Genomic DNA, 22,625 nt, shown 5'->3' on the forward strand with positions numbered 1-22,625 from the left:
CAACCCAAAATACAGTTTATAGTTTTAATGGTTTATTCTGCTCAAGACTTAGTTTTTAATGGTTTGTTACAACTAAAACATTACTTTCAAGCTAAGTTTTGATAGTTTTCAGAAAGTTTTAATGGTTTATTACACCCAAGATAGTGCCTATCGTTTTAATGGTTTATTCCACACAAAATATAGCTTATATTTTTTGTGTTTTGTTCCAACTAAAAAAAGATTTTTTTACCAAGTACTGATAGCTTTCAGAAAGTTTCAATGGTTTATTCCACCCAAACTACAGCTTATAGTTTTAATGTGTGGTTTATTCCTCACAAAATATAGCTTATAGTTTGGTGGTTTGTTCCTACCAAACCATTACTTTCTATCCAAGTCTTGATACTTTTCAGGGAGTTTTACCGTTTTCCGCAAGAAACACAGCTTATAGTTTTAATAATTTATTCCACACAAAATATAGCTTATAGTGTTCGTGGTTTATCCCACACAAAATATTAGTTTCTATCCAATCATTTCGAGTTGCAATGGTTTAGACCATCCAGATAGCACTTTCTCACTAACAAGTTATGGTTTTAAAAATTTATTTCACCTAAAACAAACCTCACAGTTTTAAAGGTTTGTTCTGCTGAAAATTTTACTTATAGTTTAAATAATTTATTCCACCCAAATAGCATTTTCTAACCACTCCAGAGTGTGCATGATTCTTTTTGTTGCCTGTGTCCATTGAGTAGAAAAGAAAAATGTAATCCTCAGTTGGATGGTTGGATTGATCAGAGTGAGTGACTTAGAGTTTTGAAGGATTGCGCCACCCAAAATACTACAGAGTTGAAATGGTTTATTTCACCCAAAATACAGCTCAAAGCTTTAATGGTTTGTTCCACCCATAATATTACTTTTTCAAAAAATATTTATAGGTTTAAAGGGTTACTCCACCCAGATAGCATTTTAAAACAAACAGTTATGGTTTTTATAATTTATCCCACCCAAAGCACAATTTACTGTTTTAAAGATTTGTTAAACTCAAAATACGAACCTTTTTTTCAGTGGTTCATTTCACCCAAATATTTGCTAACCAGCAAGCTGTGGGCTTTAAGGAATATTCAACTCAAAACTGTACTTAGTTTATTTTGTTGCCACTGTTGACTGAAAAAGAAAAAAGTAATTCCAGACTCTTAATTCAGTACTTTGCACAAGTTCCTTTAATAACAATATAATACCAGAGTCTCTGGGGTTTCATTTGATCATTTTGTAGGGTCTGGGTTGGAAATTTGACCCCACAATATTGCTGACTGAATGTTATGAGCCATTGGTGATTTGAGAGTTGAAATTAGAGGGGAAACCATCCTCCATGTTACTATGGCAAAAATACATCCTAATTATTAATGTGCCGTTCCTTCATTGTGTGTAGGTTGGTGATGTGGGGGATTGATTGCCAGCTAAGGGCCCCTTGTGCCACCAGAGGGCCCCCAGAGCCCTTTAAAGTGCCCTACCCTTGAGGTCCATGTTTCTGTGTAGGGATGTTGTTACCCATATGATGAGGATGAAAAATGCTTGATGTCTGCCAAATGCAATGTTTGCAAAATGTGAAAATTTTGATTCATCTGACCAGGTACTCGTTTTCCTTATGCTGTCACAGTCTCTGAAATGCTGCGAATTCCAAACCCCAAATTTGGGCTGACGAGTGACTTCTATTGTAAAGCCATGACTGATGGACTGCTGGTGAGATCCATCCTGCCCTCTCCCATCTCTGCAGAGGATTTCTGAAGCTCTGCTCAGTTACTGTTGGTTACTTGGTCATTTCTCTGACTAAGGCCTTCCTTCGACAGTCCAAACCGCTTCCAGTTAGCAATTATTTAGTTCATTGTGCTCCTGTGTGTACACTCAAAGCTTTACACATGGTATCATCCCTTTGCCCTGATCAACACCTTGGCAAACTTTCATTGTGGAGTTCAACAGAAAATTCACTGGACTTAATTTTTTGCGCTGACATGCAATGTGAATTGTGGGAACTTACATACATTCACAAGTGTTTGCCAACCACACAAGCAGACTCCACTCTGGACGAACCTCATGGATAATTAAAGCTAAGAAGATGCATCTGACCACAATTTGGCTCATTGGCAATGCTAGAATACTGACAAATACCAAAACAAAAAGAGAGAACACATTACTCCGTTTCTTAGATCCCCATACTGGCTTTCTGTTCAACATAGAATTAAATTTAAGGCCCTACTTACTGTATGTAAGTCTCAGATTGGTCTAGGGCCAAAATATATCGGATATATGTTTGCTGAGCACAAGCCTGGAAGCTCTTTAGGATTTTCCGGGACTGCTCAGTTAGTGGTGCCCAGAGTTCAGACCAGATATGGTGAAATGTTGTTTAGTCATTAGGCTGCCTGCTGCTGGAATCAGCTCCCCTTGGAACTTAGATTTGCCCCAAATGCATTTGCAAATCATTTGTAAGAGTAATGACAGCTTTTCTTTTCCCATTGCTTTTAAGTAACCAGTGTTATTATGTTATATGTAAAGTCTGGTCTAAACTGCCTATATTTTTATTAAACTCTTCTGTGCTCTTAATGAGCTAATTTCATTAATTTATTTTCTGCTGTACCGAACACTTCTCAATCTCTTACATGATCTTATTTGTCTTATATTTTGTCTTTTTTAGCTGTTTCAGTCTATCAGTTCTAATTATCCATATCCACCACATCCATATGTAAATTCACCATGTCATACCTGTACATATCATACGTAAATTCATCATGCAATACATGTACATACATGTACATATCCATATGTAAATCCATCATGTTATACATTTTGTTCATATCTGTATATTCAACATGTCGTAGTTGTATATATCCATATGTAAATGTATCATGCCATTTCTATACATACCCATAAGTATATTCATCATTACACAGCTGTATATGTGAAAGGTGTATAAAGTTTTCATTGTATTTCTTGTCAGGTTTTGTCCTATCCTATTCTATAAATCAGTGTGCACTTTTTTCAACTTCCGTGCACTGTTTTCGATAATTGATTTAATTTTTTTTACATATATTTTTAAAAAAATAATTTATTACATTGTCTATTAGACACTTTTAATAAGCTCTGTGTTTGATAAGGTGCCATAAAAGTTAACTTCATTGTGTGATAATGTTTGCGGTCACTTCCGGAGGTGCGTTTGGGCGTCATAAGAGTCCTCAAAATTGTGGGTGTGTATATTGTATAAGGGAAAGCATAACAATGGTTAATTCTATAAAATGAACATAGCTCCAATTACTTTCTAGAAACAGTCTGTTTTGTAACTGGAGCAGCTTGGGGGCCGTGACTGCGCGCATCTCCCTTATATGGAGTTATTTCCTGCGTAGCAAGACCACAGCTCGACAACGCCTTCCCCCTGAGTAAACTCGAAGCCTATTGGCCAGTGAGAACGTCAATCAAATCCTGGTACACTGTATTCCAGTAATCCAAGCCTACCCTGGAGTCGTTGGGAATGGTCAAACTACACTGAACGGGGGCAGGATCGGGACGATACGAGCTGTAAAAACTATAATAACATCGCCTCTACGGAGCCGGATTTACTGGATACATAGCCTAAAGCGCACTGAAGAAGATTTATCCACAAACCAGAGGTAATTTTGGTGTTATTTGTTAACTTATAATGACCGTTAAGCTAACGACACGACAGCTACTCTTGCTAGCAGTGTTTTTCCAAACATCAGTGGCCTGTCTGCGTAAAATGTGGCGGGGGTGATGGCTCCTAGGTCAACTTAAAATGACCGTCAGCTCAGTTAATTTCAATTGTCTACACTGTCTCCCTTTACAAAAAGACGTGAAAATGACAGCTTCTTTACATTTCGTTACGTATAGTCATTGTTTGTTGTTGAAGATGCGACTTGTTGTGAAGGTATCCCTCATGCTGCTAATGCTAATGATGCAAACCGTCCCGTGATGGTGCAGTTAGGGATGTGTGCTGTATTAATCCATTTCTGTTGGAAGAGCATCATCAGAATAAAAAAAACATATTACGCATGAACATTTATGAGGCATTAAGTGAGTAGATACATGTTTACACCTTGGAACTTTCGTTTTCTGTAGTTGAGATGTACACTGTGGTGATGTAGTGTGTTTTGTTATTGTGATTGTTAAATACACAGGTCAGATCAGCCTTTATTTTACTTTATTCCTATTTTATGCTTTGTGCAACACCTGAAAACTCTGTTTTCATAAGTGATGTATATTTAAGTTATTACTATCATTATTTTTACTACGCAGCCAGTTTCATACAGTAGTTGAAATTGTTTATTTCACCGGCACAACTATTTATTCTCTCTCTTAGTCTTCAAATGATAGGACCGTGTTCATTTTTACACTCAGCTGCGAACAAATATAGTGTTTAGTCAAATATGAGCTGCGTGTAGGAGAAGAGTTGTTTTCTTATGTAAATATACAGCATGGTCTCACAGAAAATTGTAAATTAAAAAAAAATAATCATGCAGTCATATACCCTATTGAGTAAATGATTGTTATTATTTACTATTGCAGGTAAGAATGCATACTGTAAGACCATTTCAGAGTACTAACTTAAATAAATGAAATACATAACTTTCATCAAAAGTTGACAGGGTGGATCAGCAATCTTTTCTTATCAAGTGTTCACTGTCTGCAACTGCATAAGGGCTGCATATCATCCCTTGAAGGGGATCTGGGATGTTTTTCTTTATCTTCAGTGAAAAGCAACTGGACTTCTCTTTTAGGTTCTTGAAGATGTTGCGCCTCGCATTCACTTCAGTTCAGCCCCATAGGTGAGAGGTGAGACGTCTGTGAAGTCCAGTTGCTTTTTTAACCAAAGCTCCTAGAATTACCATGTTGTGGGTGACTGACAGTCTACGCAGACAATGCTGGATGTTCATGTTAAATGTGGACAAAGTTTCAAATAATGACTTAATAAAGCTCAGACATCATTCTGCTCTGAAATACTAGATTTCCAATATTTTTGTCTACTTTCACAATGAGCTAATGTCTGCTCATCACTCATCATTCTGTATACGGTCATCTGATCCAGGTACACTACGCCCACGAAGTCATTCTGCAGTCTTCATCAGTCTGCTTGAGTAGTATTATAAATTCAGGCTCAAACATTCACGGATTAATCTGAGAGGGTGTCATTCAACTATTATTCTAATTATTTATTAGGATTACAGTTTGCTTTCGGAACCTGTAGTGCAGTACGGTGGTGCTCACAAAGTGGAGTACCAGCATAAAAAATACAGAGCTGGAAATTAGCATGTCAGGAATTATTGTTAGTATTTGCATAAATGTTTAACAGCAAGCTATTCGGTTAGATACTTTTGACACTGCTCTGTCCTTGGGTACAATTTCCTTCTTCATTTTTCCAGCAATAATGAACAGAAGTTATTTGTGCTGTGTCCTGTACAAAATGTTCATGTGGAATACATCTGCTATAGTCCTATATAAGAGTGAATTGTTAAAACAGATGGTTACCGTTCATGCCACATACTATCATTCTAGTGTGACTCAATACACTGAGCATTAGTCACTATAACAATATGGATAAATAGAGGAATTTCCTTGTACCTGGCAGGACGAACAACACCCTGTTGGTGTGTTTTCTCTGTAACCAATCACTTGGCTGTGTTTGTGCCAAAAAATAATCAGACCAGTTGTTGTATATTTCTCTGGGGGTTGGTTTTGACATGGCATGCCTTTGACTCTCACTGTGTGTGTTTGTCTTCTTCCAAATGCATCTAAAAACAAATAGCAGGTTTTTAAAGTGAGCTGTTATTCACTTCCCGTTGCCTCGAATATTTGCATTTGCATTCATAAAGGAATACAGGGGAAAAGGAAGGAAGGAAATGCTCTTTGGCTGAAGTCCAAAAGCTACACACACACAGGACTGAGTGTCCCTTTTCCACTGAGGTCAAAGCACTGACATTTCACATGCACACACGCACGCACGGACAGGCCCATTTGCTATCTTGCCCTGTTTTTCACTTATTCTCTCACAAGCATCCGGTCTTCCTCTCATCACATTCAGAAGTCGGACATAATTAGCTGCAACTTTAGCTCATGTTTCAAAATGTCACCACACTTATATAGTACACTAGGGCCACTGTGTGCTTATTTCTTTGGTCCTAGCGGTCATCGTATGACAGAGTAATGACAGCGTTGCTTAGCGTAGGCAGCGATGACACACACACACACACACACACACACACACACACACACACACACACACACACGCACAGACACACACACACATACACAGTAGGTTTGGCTAAAGAAAATTCTATCACAGGTTTTTTTTGGATTATTGTTTTAAAATGTGGCTGTAATAGTAAGGTGCTTTGGCTCTGTATACAAATGGACTACTCTGCTTCAGACTGGGGCAAAATCCATCAAGAACATTACAGCTTATGAAAGCCTCATCACATTCTGACGTTCATTCATATTGCTATAAAACTTTTCTCAAAGCTCATTGTTGTGTTTTCGCCAAGTAGTTTTTTTCTCTCTGAGCAGCGGTAGTTTTGAGTGAGTAATTTTGGCTTTGGCTTCAGTTCATTTTTATTTTTGTCCTGGTTTTGGTTCAAGTGGGGATAACATTCACTTTATACTTTAACTATATATAGGAATTCTTTTAGACTGAAGCTAGAATGGAAACAGATCAGTAAGTAGACTAAATGTTACTCAGTGACTTTTATAGTCCCTTTTGACAAATAATTTATCTTTAAACATAAATATAAAATATTTGCTCACTGCAGCTTGTCAGGCAAAACAGTTGAAAAATATAATTAGCTTTTGGTTTTTGGTTATATATTATTTTCAATTTTAGACTAAATATGTATTTGAAAAAATAAAAAAATCCAAAGATTCATTGATAACTTAGCATTGATTTAGGAGCAAAAGGTGAAGCCAGGTGCCCCAGGCAGGACACACACATACTCAAAACAAACACACCTACCTTTGCAAGTGCCAGTAATTGTTTACATTCTCTGACTGGTGAAATCCTTCAAGAAGTGGAAACTGAGCATGAGCATGTTACATATTGACTGAGATTGATCCAGTAGTTTAGTGCTTTGACTATTAGAAGTAGGAAACTATTAGACAGAGTAGCCTATTGAATAAGTTTGAATTCTGAGAAATGCTTGCATCACTTGGCGGTAAGTCCTCTGCAGTATGTTTTGTGTGGGAGTATACCTGGATGTTTTCCATGGTTTACTCCAAAAGGTTACTTTATAAAGCTACATAGTCAAACAGAACTGTGGCAAAGTTTGGTTTGGAAAGAGGTGGAAAACTCTAAGTCATGATGCTGTTTTTTAGGCAAATCTACCCTTTCCTAAAATTGGACTTCTGCAGACATAGAGATGATCTTTAGGCTTGGTTTTTAAGTAACAACAATATCTTTGTGGTTTTTCTAGTTTGTGGTCACATTTATTACTGCTGCAAGGACAAAGACCAGAAGCCCAGCAGAGAGGTATTGATTTGTGTGTTGGTGTACATTTGTAGCTATCAGTTTCTTGATGAGATTTCCCAGAATCTAGAGCTTTTTTACCCGCTTCCCATCAGTGCTGTTTTTTTGTTGTTGTTTGTCTTGTTTTTTTCAAGGCTCAAAGGGTCATGGAATTTATTGGAGGTTGTAAAACATTTCAGCCAGGTGCAAAACATTGAAAAAATAATCTTTAGGAACCAGGACCACTAAAGCACATAAATGCTCTTTTCATGTGGGGACCATTTTGGTGAAGGCACAGAAGTGTGTGAAACACTGGCTCTGCACAGCTGTATTTATGTTGAGCCAGGCCTCTGAATTTCACCTGAAGGTGATGTTTTTTAAAACATATACACACTTAAAATCCAGTCCAACATTGGGAAAGTCTGAGCAGCACACAATTGGGTTCAGATTTTCTTGTTACCCAAGTCAAAAAAAAAAATCACAATAAGGCTATTAGATTTTTAGCTGCAGATAGAGCTGATTAGAGACTGCAGTATTTTCAATGTATTGATTAGACATCTTCAGGCCTCCAGTTGTTACACTGCCATAAGCATGCACAGGAAAAATTAGTTACCATACATACAGTACAGACAGCTGGATAGACACCTGAAAGTTCAACTATATTTGCTTCATGTCTAGTAGCTCTTCTGAAAAACATATGTGAAATTACTTTAGGGATAAGGGGGAAAAGCACATCTGAGATTTGAAATTCCTCATGTGGCTGCAAAATCAGCTAGAAGAAAAAAAAACCTGGTAAACTGTTTTTAAATTGTAGTGTATAGATTCATTTTGACTCGATGGCAGCATAGAAGCCTATGATGTACTTGATATTTGCATTTTCCATTAGACTATAGAGAGAAATCAAACTAAATTAAATGGTTTCTAAGTAAAAACTGAGCAGGCAGTTAGATAAGTACTCTAAAGAAGCGTTCAAATCCTCCTTTCCCATAATGTGGGCGTGCTCTTCTCTGGAATCTGTGTATTTGTTTGTGTAGCCTCCTGTGAAGTGTCGTTCTGGGCTGCAAATCGGGCACCTTTAGCAGCTTGCTATGCTTCCTGCATTGGGATTTGTTATCTTTTTTTGCATGAATACATAACTGTCAGCAAGGAATCTTTTGTCTGTTTTTTTAATCCACTTCTGATGTCAGGTTAAAGCTTCAACTGTTAGCAAATATAGACACGTTCTGAAAACAGATACAGGAAAAATGTATCGTTCTTAAAGTTTGTAGTGATGACATCATGGATAAAATTAACTCATTAAGATTTTGTCAGCATCACACTGTATGTCATACTGTTTGCACTGCAGACAGCATTTACTTGTTTCACAAGGATTCTTCAGGTTAGAATGAGACTCGCCTATTCAGCTACCCGAAACAGGCTTTGTGTGTTTTTGCATGTTGCGTTCAGGTTGTGTTGTTGCCATAATGGGCTTGGTAGTACTTGAGAGCATTGTTTTATCAAGCGACCAAGCTGTTTGAGGCCTGCCCCAGCTTGTCTCACGGGAAACCAGATCAACTTTGCTGTGGTGTCTTGGCGACAGTTACAGTTACTGAAACCGGGAATTATAAACACAGACATGCACATGCAGGCACATCAATGCCAAGCACAACTGATTTGCAATATCTCGTTTTCTACATCAGGGCTTGTAAATTTTGCTTTCTGTTTTGCAGGTAATATTAATCACATAATGTACATGCTTGGTCATGATCTTGCACTCCCTATCTAGATGTTTTGGCAGTTAAGCTCATTTCTTTCAGTATGCCAGTGTAAAACACTTTGCATCTTGTTCTTGACCATTGTCAATTTGCTGTTGAAGTACTGTTGATACTGTTCAGTTAAGTCCATTCGTAATAATTAATTATTAATGATATCATTATGGATTTTCTTCTTTTTTTCAATTATTCTTTTGATGTGCACATGTCATCAAATAGGAATAAATGCAGATTTATACCCAATCAGTAAATTGCCTGTTTTTGCCAGACCAACCAACATTTATATTGCATATATTTAACCTGTTTGCTCGAGCTGCTAAATGCTGCATGTGGTTCTTATGAACAGGCAGCCTCAGTCAGTGAGCAGGTTGAGGCAGTGCAACTTTCTGGCCAGAGGGATCTGTGGGAACAAGTGTGTTGTTGACAGTAGAATTTAATACACCATGACCTTCTATTCATTGGAAACCAGGTTATTTTGATGGTTGATTATTTTTCCTAACATTTCTCCCAGCTGCCTCTAAATATGAGGGTTTGTGTCTGAGGGTCAAGTGAATTGCCAAGTCACTTTGCTCTGGTTCTGAGGTTTTCTAGCACTGTTTACTTTTACTGACACACATATTTGACTGCATATATCTCAATACTGAAATGCTACTGAAGGGAGGTAGTTAAATGTGCTGGAATTCGTAAGGCAGGATTATTTGTATAGCTACTAATAAACACAGAGGCAGTTCCAGCTGCTGTTCAGAGGGCATCTTGTATGAGTTCATCATGTAGGTCCCGCAGCTGTCAGTGTCCAGCTTTACTGTGTCTGTCTGCATGATCTCAATCAGGCTATTCACAATACCAGCAGATAGAAGCATTGCTAATGCATGAGCACAAAAACAATCCTTCAACTTTCAAAAACTGCACCAGTCCAGAACTGGAATAGCAGCACAGCAAGCTTTATGTAAACCACATTCTCCAACTTGTGGGTTTTGACATCTAGCCTGAAAGCAGCTGTCAGAAAGATGTGTTTTCTTGCGTTGATGTAGAATTTAGCTTTTCCTGGCAGTGGTGCTTCTGGTTTTGGCATGCATTCGTGAGGGACTCACTGTAGAAACACAGTTCAACAGATAGCAGCTCCTCCCCTGAGCCTGGCAGTGACAGGAGCAAAGTAAGCAAATCTTATCTTAAGAGACATTTTATGAACAAAGTGCATGCCAGAGTAGTTAATATCATGAATAAAAGCATTACGTTTGCAAGACTCTAAGGACAACTACTCAGCAGCATTCGGTCCAGCACCATGAGAGTTGAGAGTTTTTATTTTTTTTTGGACAAAAATAGGTCTCCCCATGAAATGGCAAACATGATCGACTGCAATGTTGACATTTAAAATGCACTCCACTCACAGAAAATGTTGCTCATAGAGAATTCTGCGAATAGGAGGATATGTAGATAGAATTACTAGAAAGTTGTAGCTTCCATCCATGAGCAGATCTTCAGTAGTAATGACAATTATATTATCCAGCAGGACATGCACTAAATTCAGGTGAAGAAGAGGCTTATTTTCAGTCTTATTTTGATGCACAGATTTGTACATTAACCACCTTAATGTAGCCCAAATGAAAATGAATGCAGTGCTCTGTTTATTCATTTTCATGCAAAAATGAGATAAGAATATTACACTAAAATCTGTGAGTTCTCATGATAAATATCTGGATTTAAATTCTTTTCAATATAATTGTGATTCTTATTTTGGCCAGTATTGATGTTATTTTCTTTGATGTTCTATGTCAACAGATCTCTGTTAAATTCATCAGATATGTGCCATTGCTTTTCACACTTCTGCTATTGTTTCCCCACAGCGCTCTCCTCTGTCTGCGTCTCAGGATGTCTAGCATGGTGTTGCTGTAGTGGAGAAGATCATCACTTTAGGATCTGCAGACACTGGCTCAGCCACTTGATAATCATGCCTCGCTTAAGTGTCAGTCCAAGTTCAAAGCCTAACTGTAGCCTCATCGGGCTCATCTGTGTCTTCTTGGGGCTCTCAGCTACACATACTCATGCCGAAATTGGTAAGAATGACACTACCTTAAAAGAGACATTCTGATAAATCAATAAGTCTGAAATTCTGAATGTATTTAATATTATTAGTATTAAAAAGTCCATATGGAAAAGTTTGAGTTTTGGATCCTGTGGGGGCTAATGCGTTTTGCTAATTCCTAATCTGATGTTTTGTGTTTTTTACAGCCATTACTGTACCTGAACAGGTGAGCCTGTTGGCCAACACAAATACACAACAACTATCCATATCCTGGTTGGGAGGAGCAGCCACAACCTTTGACCTCATCATTCTAAGGACTGAATTCAATGAAACTGTGTTCTATGTAAGAACATTTCTTTCTTGGTCAATTTGTTCTCAGGTTTTCTTATTGCAGTTATACTACCAATTTGTTACATTCTCATATGAAAGGAGCTGTAAATTCGAGGCAGTTACGATATAGATATTTTATAGTTTGACAGTAATTGATGGCATTGGCATTCAGTTACATTTTCTTCACAAAGTCCACAAGAAAAATAATGATTTTTGATATTGCTCCTATAGGCATTTTTTAATGCTTGCAATAAATAACAAATTAATCAATAAATGTCATGAAAATGAAATTTTACAAAACTATGAAAGATTGACACTTGTTTAAAAACATACTGTATTTTTGCCATTTGTGGACTTCAGTACATCAGTCATTGCCTGACATATTTACTACTACTGATATACATGCAAGTACTGGTAGCAGACTGGCATCGGCCTGGATGATTTACCAGTCAAATTCTAAATGATCACATCAGGGATCACTTTCAAAGCTGCATGTAATGTATTTGCCTCTCTAGCACATTTTGCAGAAATATTGTAGTTTGCTAGATTTATAGGTAATTTGATTCTACATTGTGTTACAGGTTATTTATACAACAATTGAGAAGGCTTTGCTATTTAAGAGTCTATTGCCAGCAACCATCCCCAGCTCCATGTTGCTCTGATTCATTCAATAACTGTGTTTTCTGTCGATTTTCTGTAGGGGACTGTGTCTGTGACAGTGAATCAGGTGAGTGGTCGACACGAATGGAACTGGACTTCAGTTGAACCTCTGGAGTGTACCTCGCTGTCAGTCAGAATCCGCTCCAGAGATGAACAGATGACAAGCGACTGGAGCGACACTCAAATACTTCAAGGTCAGAACGCAAATAATTGCCACCATATATGTTGTGAAACATTTAAAATTAGAGTAACATAAATACTGCTCAGTTAGTTTGGGATTGATCATTAATTCATTACTAATTAACTCAAACTTAAATGACTTTTCTTACTGAAATGTATTTTTTAAGACAAACCGATGGCTTTCCCTTGTACATAAATATAAATGTCTATTTACATCTTTCTAAGCTTCTTCATTTCTTCTTCTTTTCAGGAAATGATCTCCCCAGCAATAAGGATACACAGATGTACCCCCAGGACAGAATTGTACCTGTGGGGAGCAACACCACCTTCTGTTGCATTGTGGCAGAGGGCGAGGTCTTTGATAGCATCAACTACAGCAGCACAGTCATGAATGCAACGCGGCTGAGTAGACGAACTTATGCCACTACAGTGGTTAATCAGGGACCGTCTAGGAGCACGGGAACCAACGTGCTTTGTTTCACACGTCTGCGGTTATCTCTGATGGGAGCAGTCGTGTTCGTTGGATGTAAGACACAGATGAATATGGATGTGAATGATTGTCATGTAACACAGGCGACTGTGGTTGGAGTTGTAGAAAGGAGGAGTTAGACAGAGCTTGTCTTTAAAATACATCTTTGCAATTCTGTATATCTTTACAATCCTTACTTATGTCCTGTGTTTGATTGTTCTCATCCCCAGATCCACCACAACCCAGTGATTTTGTGTGTGAGACTCATGATTTAACCTCAGCCGTGTGCCTGTGGAATAAAGGACGAGACACTTCTTTGTATGGCAGAAAAAGAAGAACTCGCTACTCAGTGAACAATAGGTACACAGTCACTTTCGCAAACACAGTAATTCGATTTGAAAATTTTCATAACGTTGAGCACCACAGCTGTACACACACCTTCATTCATAAAAAGCAACCTATAAATTCTAAAATACATGAACATTAAAAAGGATTTAATAGTAATATCATTTTCAGTCTTATTGCTAAAGTCACATGGCCAAATTGCAGAGAAAGCCAACAGAGAAATTCAGTGTCAGTAATTTATGATCAAATTTCCCCATCACTCCAGTTCACGTCTCAATCACTCTGCCAAAGATTGCAACAAAGACTTCTTAAAATGATGACTATTAATAGCAGGAATAATGATGGACATTCTCAGGGTTTCCGAGAATGTCTGCCCCACCAGCATGCAGTTTGGACAGATCATAAATCCAGCTTAAAAGAGCTTAAGTTTGTCTTGGACTTTTCTTTCCTTTGCACCGACTAATTCGCCACCAAAACAAACCAACAAATGTGAAAATGCGAACCACACCAAAAGCGTTACTGGGAAAACCCCTAACCTCTTTCGGCCAACACACCTAATTTTGATCAATAGCAACTCCACAATTTTGAGGCCAATCACCTGTGGGTTTTATGGATAGTAGACACTTAAGAGGACTTTGAAATATAATAAGTCTGTTTGTCCTCAGATGAGTTTACTTCCACCCAATCAAAATTTTTAATTACAGAGTGAATAATCCCCTTAAAACAACAATGACAACACTAACAACAACCATACCAATACCAACAACAATAATCACAACCTTAACTACAAGAATGACAATAATAACAATTATAACCACAACAGTAACCACAACAAAATGAACAACAATGACATTAATGATAATAATGATAATAAGATACAGAAGGCGCTGATGCTATTGAGCCTTTCTAAGAATTCTGAACTGTGACACTACCAAATAAGAGAAGAAGTAAAGGATTATAGCCATTTTTTAAAGCTTTGGAGAGCCAAGTGCGCCACAGTGCGTATCTCATTCAGATCCAAACCTCTGTAAAACTGAAACAAAAATTATAGTATATAGTAAAGTATGTGTATCTCAGCAGAAAGTCACAAATGGATGGAGCAGCTGTGGCAGTGACAGAATGCAGATTTTTTTTCTTTGGCCGTGGCAGTGACTGTGCAGGTCTAAGATATTGTCTCTGAATTATTTATTGTTCTTCCCTCCGTTTTGTCTAAAAAAATGTTTTCAGTGCAGAAGAAAACATCAACCAAGAGAGAGAGGAGGACGAGAAATATAAAGCACTTAGTCTAAGTAACCACTTGCTTCTGGGTGTCCATTTGATAGCAGATTGGCTGACTTCCAGACCTTTTACAGGAACGGTCTGAAAGCTGGCCAGAATTTGTCTGGGACGGTGTCCTCTTTTCTAGGTTAGACTGAGTATTTGAAGTGATTCTATTTTATTTTAATTGAATTAGGTTGTGTTTATTGTCACACTCTCAGCGAATCGGCTGCTTATTATTTTGTGCTTGTTTTATGCTTTGTTTGTAGGGACTGTACCGATAGCAACCCACTGCAGCAACAGAAAGAGTGCAGCGTGCCTCAGTGGGAGGGTAACTGGACACTGGTAGCGGTGAATCCTCTTGGTCAGTACAGCCTCACTGACTCTGCTGAACTCAGCCACAGAGGTAGGTGTCTCAACTGTAGCCCAGTCACAATCTCTGCACATATATATATATATATATATATATATATATATATATATATATATATATATATATATATATATATATATATATATATATATATATATATATATATATATATATATATATATATATATATATACACCAATAAAATTATTTAGAATAGCTTTCAAAAGTAAAGTTAGAACAGAAATATAGATATCAAGCATATGCGATTTTATCTGTCCTCAGTTTACTGATGTTCACCTTCTCTCCTCAGTTTGTCCAGTAGCTCCAGTTGAGCTGAGCTCTGTCGTCCATGCCTGGAATGCCACTGTGCAGTGGCAGTGGAAGTACAACAGCTATTCCTCCCTGGCTCTCGTCTGTCAGGTCGAGCTCACTGCTGCTGGCTACAAAACAAAGGTGAGTAGTTTCTGTGCATGTATGCTGTGGATATACATCACCTCCATTTCTCTACCACCTTGCTTACAGCAAACGAAAGCTTGTGCAGCATGTACTCTCCTTTGTGTTGCATTTGTTGTTGATGAGTGTGATGATTTGTTGTGTGTGTTCAGCGTACCATCACTGGTGTGGGTCTGCGGTCTGCGGTTCTGTCGGACCTGCATCCTGATGAGGATTACAGTGTTCAGATCCGCTGCGGTGCCCAGCAGAATTTCTGGAAGTGGGGAACGTGGAGCAAACCCATTTCCTTCAAAACCAAGACCGATGGTAAACAATTATATTGTGGTATCTCCTTTCTTTTTGTAGCAGAGATTTCAGTAAGTCAGGTCTCCAAGAAATGATTATTTTCTTTGATTCATCTATCAGTATTTTTTTTTTTTTGATTGAATGTATGAGCAGTTCATATTTAATGATTTGAAGTAAGTAGTTCATGTTACTACATACAAATTTAATTTTAAATAATTACCACATTTAGAATTTCATTTAATTGTCATAATGAAAGAGCAGCAGTGTTGCCATATTGCAGTTCAGTTATGCGTTTCTTGTCCTGTCTTAGTTCCAGATGCCCCTGATGTGTGGATGTGGAGTAACAGAGATGGAACTGGACAGGTCATTTGGAAGGTAATGTCTTTTATTTCATCTTTGAATGGAGATATGTTTACAACTGGCAGTTTACTTTATGCTATTTACTACTGCAGAGAGCACAGATTTACATCATGTTCACCAGTACATCCCCTTCTTTCTGTTTTAGTGTTCATTCTTTGTATCTGCCAGTTCTTCCTGCTTTTTCCTTTCGCTTCCTTTCACCATATTGACATTTAAAAAGTTTAATATGAATATTTACCATGAATATCTGATGAGTAAGAGAGTCTGTCTTTGCCTCTCCCCCTGTTTTTCTTTTAATCTTAATTCCTTCCAGCCTCTAACACAAAGACAGAGCCACGGTCAGATCACAGGCTATGACGTCACTTTCTGGAACCCTGAAGAAAATCGACAGCACACAGTGATCTTGTCACCAGATACCAGTGCTGTACCTATCAATCTCACACAAATGGCTTACTTCAGCGGTGACAACAAGGTTATAGCAACTGTGACTGCAAAGAATGCTGATGGGATGTCTCAGCCTGCAAGTGTATCTCTACGTTTGACAGGTATGTGGAAGTAGAGGGGTGTGTGTGTGTGTGTGTGTGTGTGTGTGTGTGTGTGTGTGTGTGTGTGTGCTAGAAAGAAAAAAGTGTTTAGTTTGTTTATTCCCAAAGGCACAAGTTAAACCCTATGTGACAGAAGCATAGATACTTCAATAAGTTCAACTTATTTGGTACTGTGAGTAGCTGGATGGTTTTTCAGTGTTTTTTTGTGTTTGTTAAGTGTTTCATAGTCATGAAACACTTGAAAAACAAAAATTAAAAAGAGATGAAGACATGTAGCTTCCACATTACTGTATACATATTTTCTTCTTTCCAGATGTGGAACCCATAGCTGTGTCCAGGGCAGTTTATACAGACAAAGGCTTCCCTCTGTTGTGGCAGAGCAATGCCAGTGCCACCTGTAGTTTTGTGGTAGAATGGCATGAAACCTCCTGCACATACGACTGTCCTGTGGATTGGATCAAGGTGCCTGCTGGGAACACTAATGTCTCCATTGAGTCAGGTATGTCAGGCATGTTTGGTCTGGGAAAGCAGAGCATTGTTTTCAGGATAGTTCAGATGTGTTCAAGTGTATTTTTACTCTTGGTACGACCTTAAATCTCCACTGTCTTTGTCCCCCTGCTGTTCTTGGTTGTAGATAGCAATTTAAAAATTAACAAAATACTCACAATCCCACATACTCACCCACAACTTTAATCTCAAGTGTCTCCCAATAGGGGATTGACTTGGAGAAAAATGAAATTTTATTGTATAATATGTAACAATCTCCTTATTTTTCTTCAGCCAATTTCCAGCCAGGTGTGAGATACACCTTTTCCCTGTACAGCTGCCCCTCAGATTCCCCAGAACTGCTGCAGCGCTGGCAGGGATACACAGAGGAGCTGGGTAAGGACAGCACTGCACGTGGAGAGTGTGTCCTTTTAGAAGAATTAATTACATCAGAAATCATACTTTCCATTTTCAATACTGTCTGTCTGTTCTCACTCTCTCTATTATGCCTCTAACCCTTCTCCTCTGTTTTCTTATGTCCCTTCCCTTGCGCCTTTCACAGTTCCTTCTGGGTCTGTCAGTCTGTCAAGCAGCCAGCAAGGCTCTGACATTCTCCTTACCTGGGGATCCATTCCGATGGTTGACAGAAGAGGCTTCCTCCTAGGCTACAATGTTTACATCAGTAATGGTTCCCAGCTTACACTTCTAGGTAAAAAGAAAAAGGAACATACATTGTTCTGGTATTACAAGATTCAACAAAATACAATGAAAATACAATACTTTCAATGTCATTTTTACCTCTCATGTTCTCCTTCTTTACTGTGCGTCTCTCCCTTTTTGTTTTTCACCTTATCTTTTGAACAGCCAATTTGTCAGACCTGGAAACGAGGAGCTACACAGTAAAGGGTTTCTCTATGGGCTCTTATAAATTTACTGTCAAGGCTTACACTTCGGCAGGCGAGGACACAGGCACCACTGCCTTCATAACACTGGAACCATACAGTATGTGAATATATAGTTATCATGTACATCTAGCACTGACAATTTACAAAAACTGTGTTGATTACACCATTATTTGATGCTAGAAGAGGTGTATTTTACATATGAATGCTAATGGGTGCCATATCTGGCTTTAGTTTACAGTGATTTATACTGAAATATAGTCATCTTGCGTCAACTTTAAAATTTTTAATATTTTTATTGTCCTGTCCTGACAGCTGATTGGCTGATCCTGGAAATCTTGGCTTCTTTGGGAATCTTGTCGTTATTGCTGGTTATTGCTACCTTCATTTGCTACAAGAAAAGGAAGTGGTGAGTCTGTTATAATGTATCTCTATTTTTCCTGTGTTCCATGAATAATTTAACAAGTACAAGCAAAGCAGCACTTCAAGAACATCTGTAAAAACTGGATAGAAACAGCAGCTGATTCTCTACACTGTATCAATGAGGAGCTTTTAGGAGGCTTTTTTTTTCATTTATTTGGACACCGGATGATGTGGTGTGTATTGTGTTTGTACCAGGGTGAAAAAGGCATTCTATCCAGACATACCTGAACCCAAGCTGCCCAGTGATTGGTCCAGTGCACAGGTACAGTAAATGCTTAATCCAGCCATGACTAACTTCCTTGTTTGCTTTTAACTTATTGTTCCCCTTTTTAGTTTCTTTTATCACATCCAATGAAAGCACATTAAATTTCTCTGTGTTGCCTTCAGGGCCCAATGGATGTGAGGCCATCTCCCCACAGTATGGTCCATATTGTAGAAAAGCCAGAATGGGATTCTAGTAAAGAAGTGCTCGTCGTCATTCCTGAAGAAGACGAGGATGACGAGGGTCAGGGGATAGGAGATGAGCCAGTTGACACAGATGAGCCAACGTCATTACGCTACTACAACCAAGTGGTAGATGAGCGGCCTATAAGGCCCCGTTTTCCAGACTCCTCTACTTCTTCTGCGTCGTCTTTGGATTCAGCGCACACAGACGTAACGTATACAGGGATCCAGACCTCCGGGTCCTCTTTGGTCTTCCAGCTGGATCCGCAGGGCTCCTCTGAGGGCCACCAACCCCAGGATGATCACTCTGTCAGCTGCGGAGGTGGAGGTTACCGGCCTCAGATGCAGCCTCGAGCCCCAAGTGATGACATGGGCCTAGCTTCAGCTGAGCCTCTCTTAGAGCCCCAGGCTGCCTTTTCTGGGGGCTACAAACCCCAGAGTTCCTGGCATTTTGACTCCCCCATGGAGGCTGAGGAAAGGGGGAGTCTGGCACCGTCATTGGGATCCCCCACTTCTATCGCTTCCACTCAGTTCCTCCTCCCCGATGGAGAGGAACACGAAGAGGAGAAACACCAGCAGTCATCATCGGCAGCAACGTGGTTCACCAACCTGCTTTCATCTACAAAACCATGATATCATCTCACTTTCACTACTAGCAGCCAGGCCAGGGGGGGCTCACTAAAACTTTCTTATTCATTACTCTTACCAGTGTCATTAATCAACAAGTCTAACCTGCATGGTTTAGGTAAATATCCCCTTTCATTCTGACAGAAGGTTAATGACGTTTTTAAGGTGTTTTTACCCAACATACTGAAATGCATATCTCGTTACTTTCTCTTCTGTGCAAATATCATAAAATCTTTATATATCAAAACATTTCTATCCTGACAACAAATCCGTTCAAATGCTTTGTCCTTTTTTTCTTCCCACAATATTTATTGCGCCCCCTGGAAACCTGGTGGCTGTTAGATCCTCTCACTGTCTTTTGCGTGAAACGGTGTAATGGGCATTTCATAGTGGCATATCCTGTGTTTCAGTTGAGTATGTCCAATTTTTAGCTTGCATTTCAGATGTTTTTATTTTTTGTGATGCGAACTGAACTACACCGCGGAGGAAAACTGAAAGCACGAACGTTTCAAACCCCATGACAGCACCATACAAGCATGGGACATTTTTGAATGAACACTGCAAAAGAACAGTTGCAATAGGAGACTGCGGAGAGAACAGAAAACGCTTCTCCCATGACAGTATCCACGTCTTCTGTTGGTCCACCATTGGGGTGGTCTTGCCTGCTTTTCGACAGCTGATGAGCCACTGAAAGGAAAGAAAACTAATTGTAAAGTTATCACTTCCTGGATCAGTATCAAAGGTAGCTTCCATCATGATCTATTTTTCAGAAATTATTGATTGAACAGATGTTAATTGAAAGATGCACTCATGAGAACAGTCATAATTGTACAGAGATACAGGAGTGGTGCTCTCTATTATGGTCTGGAATTGTGTGGGTGATGAGCCCATTAGATATACACTGATATAAGCTAGAACATTAATTCAAACTGATGTAATTTAATGAATGAACATACTATTTTGTTACTTTTTGAGTGTTTTTGTTTTGTCTTCCTGAACGAATAGAGTTTATTTTTTTCTTGTTAAACACATTTCACTGTCAGGCCAGTGTCCTTTTGTTTTCATGCCATGTCTTGTGCATTATCTTGAAGTCGATAATTGGTATTTAGCATTTTCATGTATAAAAATTAACGATGGTGGTAAATTTCAATGTTTTAACTGCCTTGATAAAAGTAATGCTTCCAGTGATTTGCACCGTATTACCTTTCACACACTGCCTTAGTCCTAAATGGTTGTTCAAAGATATCTTACAGAAATGCACTTGACAACTGATCAAAAATACATTATATTGGACTTATCGATTCCACTGGCACTGAGCATAATGTGCAGCTGATGTCCATTTTATTCAGTTTTAGTAAGCAGTTCAGTTTGATGTGGTTACATTTAATTTTTTGCTGCTCAACTCCTTCAGTTTATTTTGGTGTATGCAAAGAATTCTTTGTTTTATTTTGAAGCCCAGAAAGTTGGGCAATAATGAATTTGAAATGGATTTGCTACAGTTTTAAGCTTGTTTGTTTTCTGGGAGATCCAAGTCTAGACTACATTTATAGTTTTATTTTTTAATGTTGCTCTCTTCGTTAGAAAAGGGACCAAAGGGAAAATATGACTTAGAAATGAAAGACAGTTTTCCAGAAAGGGTGTCATTTCGTTTTTGTCGACAAAGGCTAGTGAGATTACTTCGGTCACTTGACAGCACGTCAGGTTCACCATGATCACAGTCACTTGGGTACGGTGTGTGTAAGAATGTACCATTGGCTAGGCTTCCAAAAGCGTCAGTATGCAGAGCTTATCCCTTGGCATCCAGTAAACAGGATGTCATATTATTTTATTGCATTTTTTAGAGTCAAGCCCGGGTCTACCTGTGTGGCAGCCTGTGGTTTGTTGTTTCTCAGTGCCTCCAGCCAACAAGCTTTAAGTAAAACTACTGTGACATGAATAATGACTCAGATTAACTATAATGGATGTCTTCACAGATGAACTGATAACAGGCAGGCAGTCGGTCCTCTTTGACTACTGAAAAAAATGTATCCCTCCTTTATTTCTCTTGCCAAACTGATCAGAACTTTTGTTTAGCTTGATTAGTGGGGAAAAAATACCTATACCTTACATCAGTCACACTGAGCAATGAGTGAACCAGTCACTTGCATTGTGTGAGATCAGTAATTGCTTGTAGGCAGTGTTAAAGGGTGGATATATTTTTGAGTATTTAAATATGTGTGCAGATTGCTTTCCTTTGACGCGTGCTTTCTTGAACAAGCATTGTTTCGAAGATTATTTGTGCGCTACACGTTACATGATTTATGTTGATTTGATTCAACAAAATGGCACCTTTTTATTTTCCTTTAAATCTTTTATATGCAACTAACTGTACATAATTGTAATTGTCTTTCATTTGTTGTTGTTCTTACAATACAAAAGGTTACATTGTTTTATATTAGATGAAATTATATGTCCTATACTATAAAGATGACTATCCAGTTTTCTTGACAGAAAAAAAGGCAAATGTTTGTGTTGATGACAAAAGATTTAGCGTCCTATAAAACGTGTATTTGCTGTGTGCTTAAACACATGAAAAGTGTTGCTGAAGAATCATGTATACTGAATTCGAATTGTGAACCTATTTGATTAGTTTCGCCTGCTTTGCATTGCTACCTTATCGCTGCAGAGTCGCTTTGCCAGACACAGCAGGAGTAGTGCTAGTGTGCCGCTGACATCAAGTTTGCCTTTCAGGCTATTATATTCTTACATTTTTCATCCACATTTTAAATTGGAGCTCACGCTTACTCCAACATTACAATTTTATGGTGTATCCAGCTGGGTAAACCTGCTGCCTTACACATCTTCATCTCATGTCTTAGATGTTTTTGTGAAGTGGATGCATGCTGCATAAACTATTACTACAAAACAGTGGCTCGTAAACCCTTAAACTCCATGTTTATGTTACCCTACAGCTTTAAAACACTAACACTGACTAATGTGCATGACAACATGACTGAAGCATTGTGCATTTAAAAAAATGCCTTCGTTACTGAAAATGCTTCAAAATTCATGATATTTTGCAGATTTTTTTATTGAATGAAAACATGATGAATTGCTTCTGAGTGAATAAATAAATGTTAACACTAATAACACAAACTGAAATGCTACTTGTTTAAAGGCAATAAAGTGATTTGTCTGGCCACTTACCAATTTGTCAGTGGTGTTCAATTCTCAGAGTATTTTTAAATACACGTCTGTT

At 38.4% G+C, this 22,625-nt stretch overlaps 1 protein-coding gene across 2 annotated transcripts; it reads left to right on the forward strand.

Moving 5' to 3' along the window:
- Positions 1-3,475: 3,475 nt before the first annotated feature.
- Positions 3,476-22,572, forward strand: lifra (LIF receptor subunit alpha a). Of its 2 annotated transcripts, XM_035945548.2 has the most exons (19): positions 3,488-3,635; positions 7,443-7,498; positions 11,070-11,279; positions 11,455-11,591; positions 12,279-12,432; positions 12,669-12,944; positions 13,118-13,247; positions 14,759-14,895; positions 15,173-15,315; positions 15,468-15,621; positions 15,911-15,975; positions 16,274-16,505; positions 16,819-17,004; positions 17,286-17,387; positions 17,554-17,700; positions 17,856-17,993; positions 18,209-18,302; positions 18,512-18,578; positions 18,704-22,572. In XM_035945548.2, exons 3-19 carry the CDS (start codon positions 11,174-11,176, stop codon positions 19,391-19,393), a joined length of 2,958 nt encoding a protein of 985 aa, XP_035801441.2. In that variant the 5' UTR covers positions 3,488-3,635; positions 7,443-7,498; positions 11,070-11,173; the 3' UTR covers positions 19,394-22,572. The 2 variants fall into 2 exon arrangements, with proteins under 2 accessions (XP_023120208.2, XP_035801441.2); XM_023264440.3 differs by lacking the exon at positions 7,443-7,498 and having other exon boundaries at positions 3,476-3,635.
- Positions 22,573-22,625: the final 53 nt, after the last annotated feature.

Source organism: Amphiprion ocellaris, chromosome 6 (assembly GCF_022539595.1).
Source record: "Amphiprion ocellaris isolate individual 3 ecotype Okinawa chromosome 6, ASM2253959v1, whole genome shotgun sequence".
NCBI classification, from domain to species: domain Eukaryota; kingdom Metazoa; phylum Chordata; class Actinopteri; family Pomacentridae; genus Amphiprion; species Amphiprion ocellaris.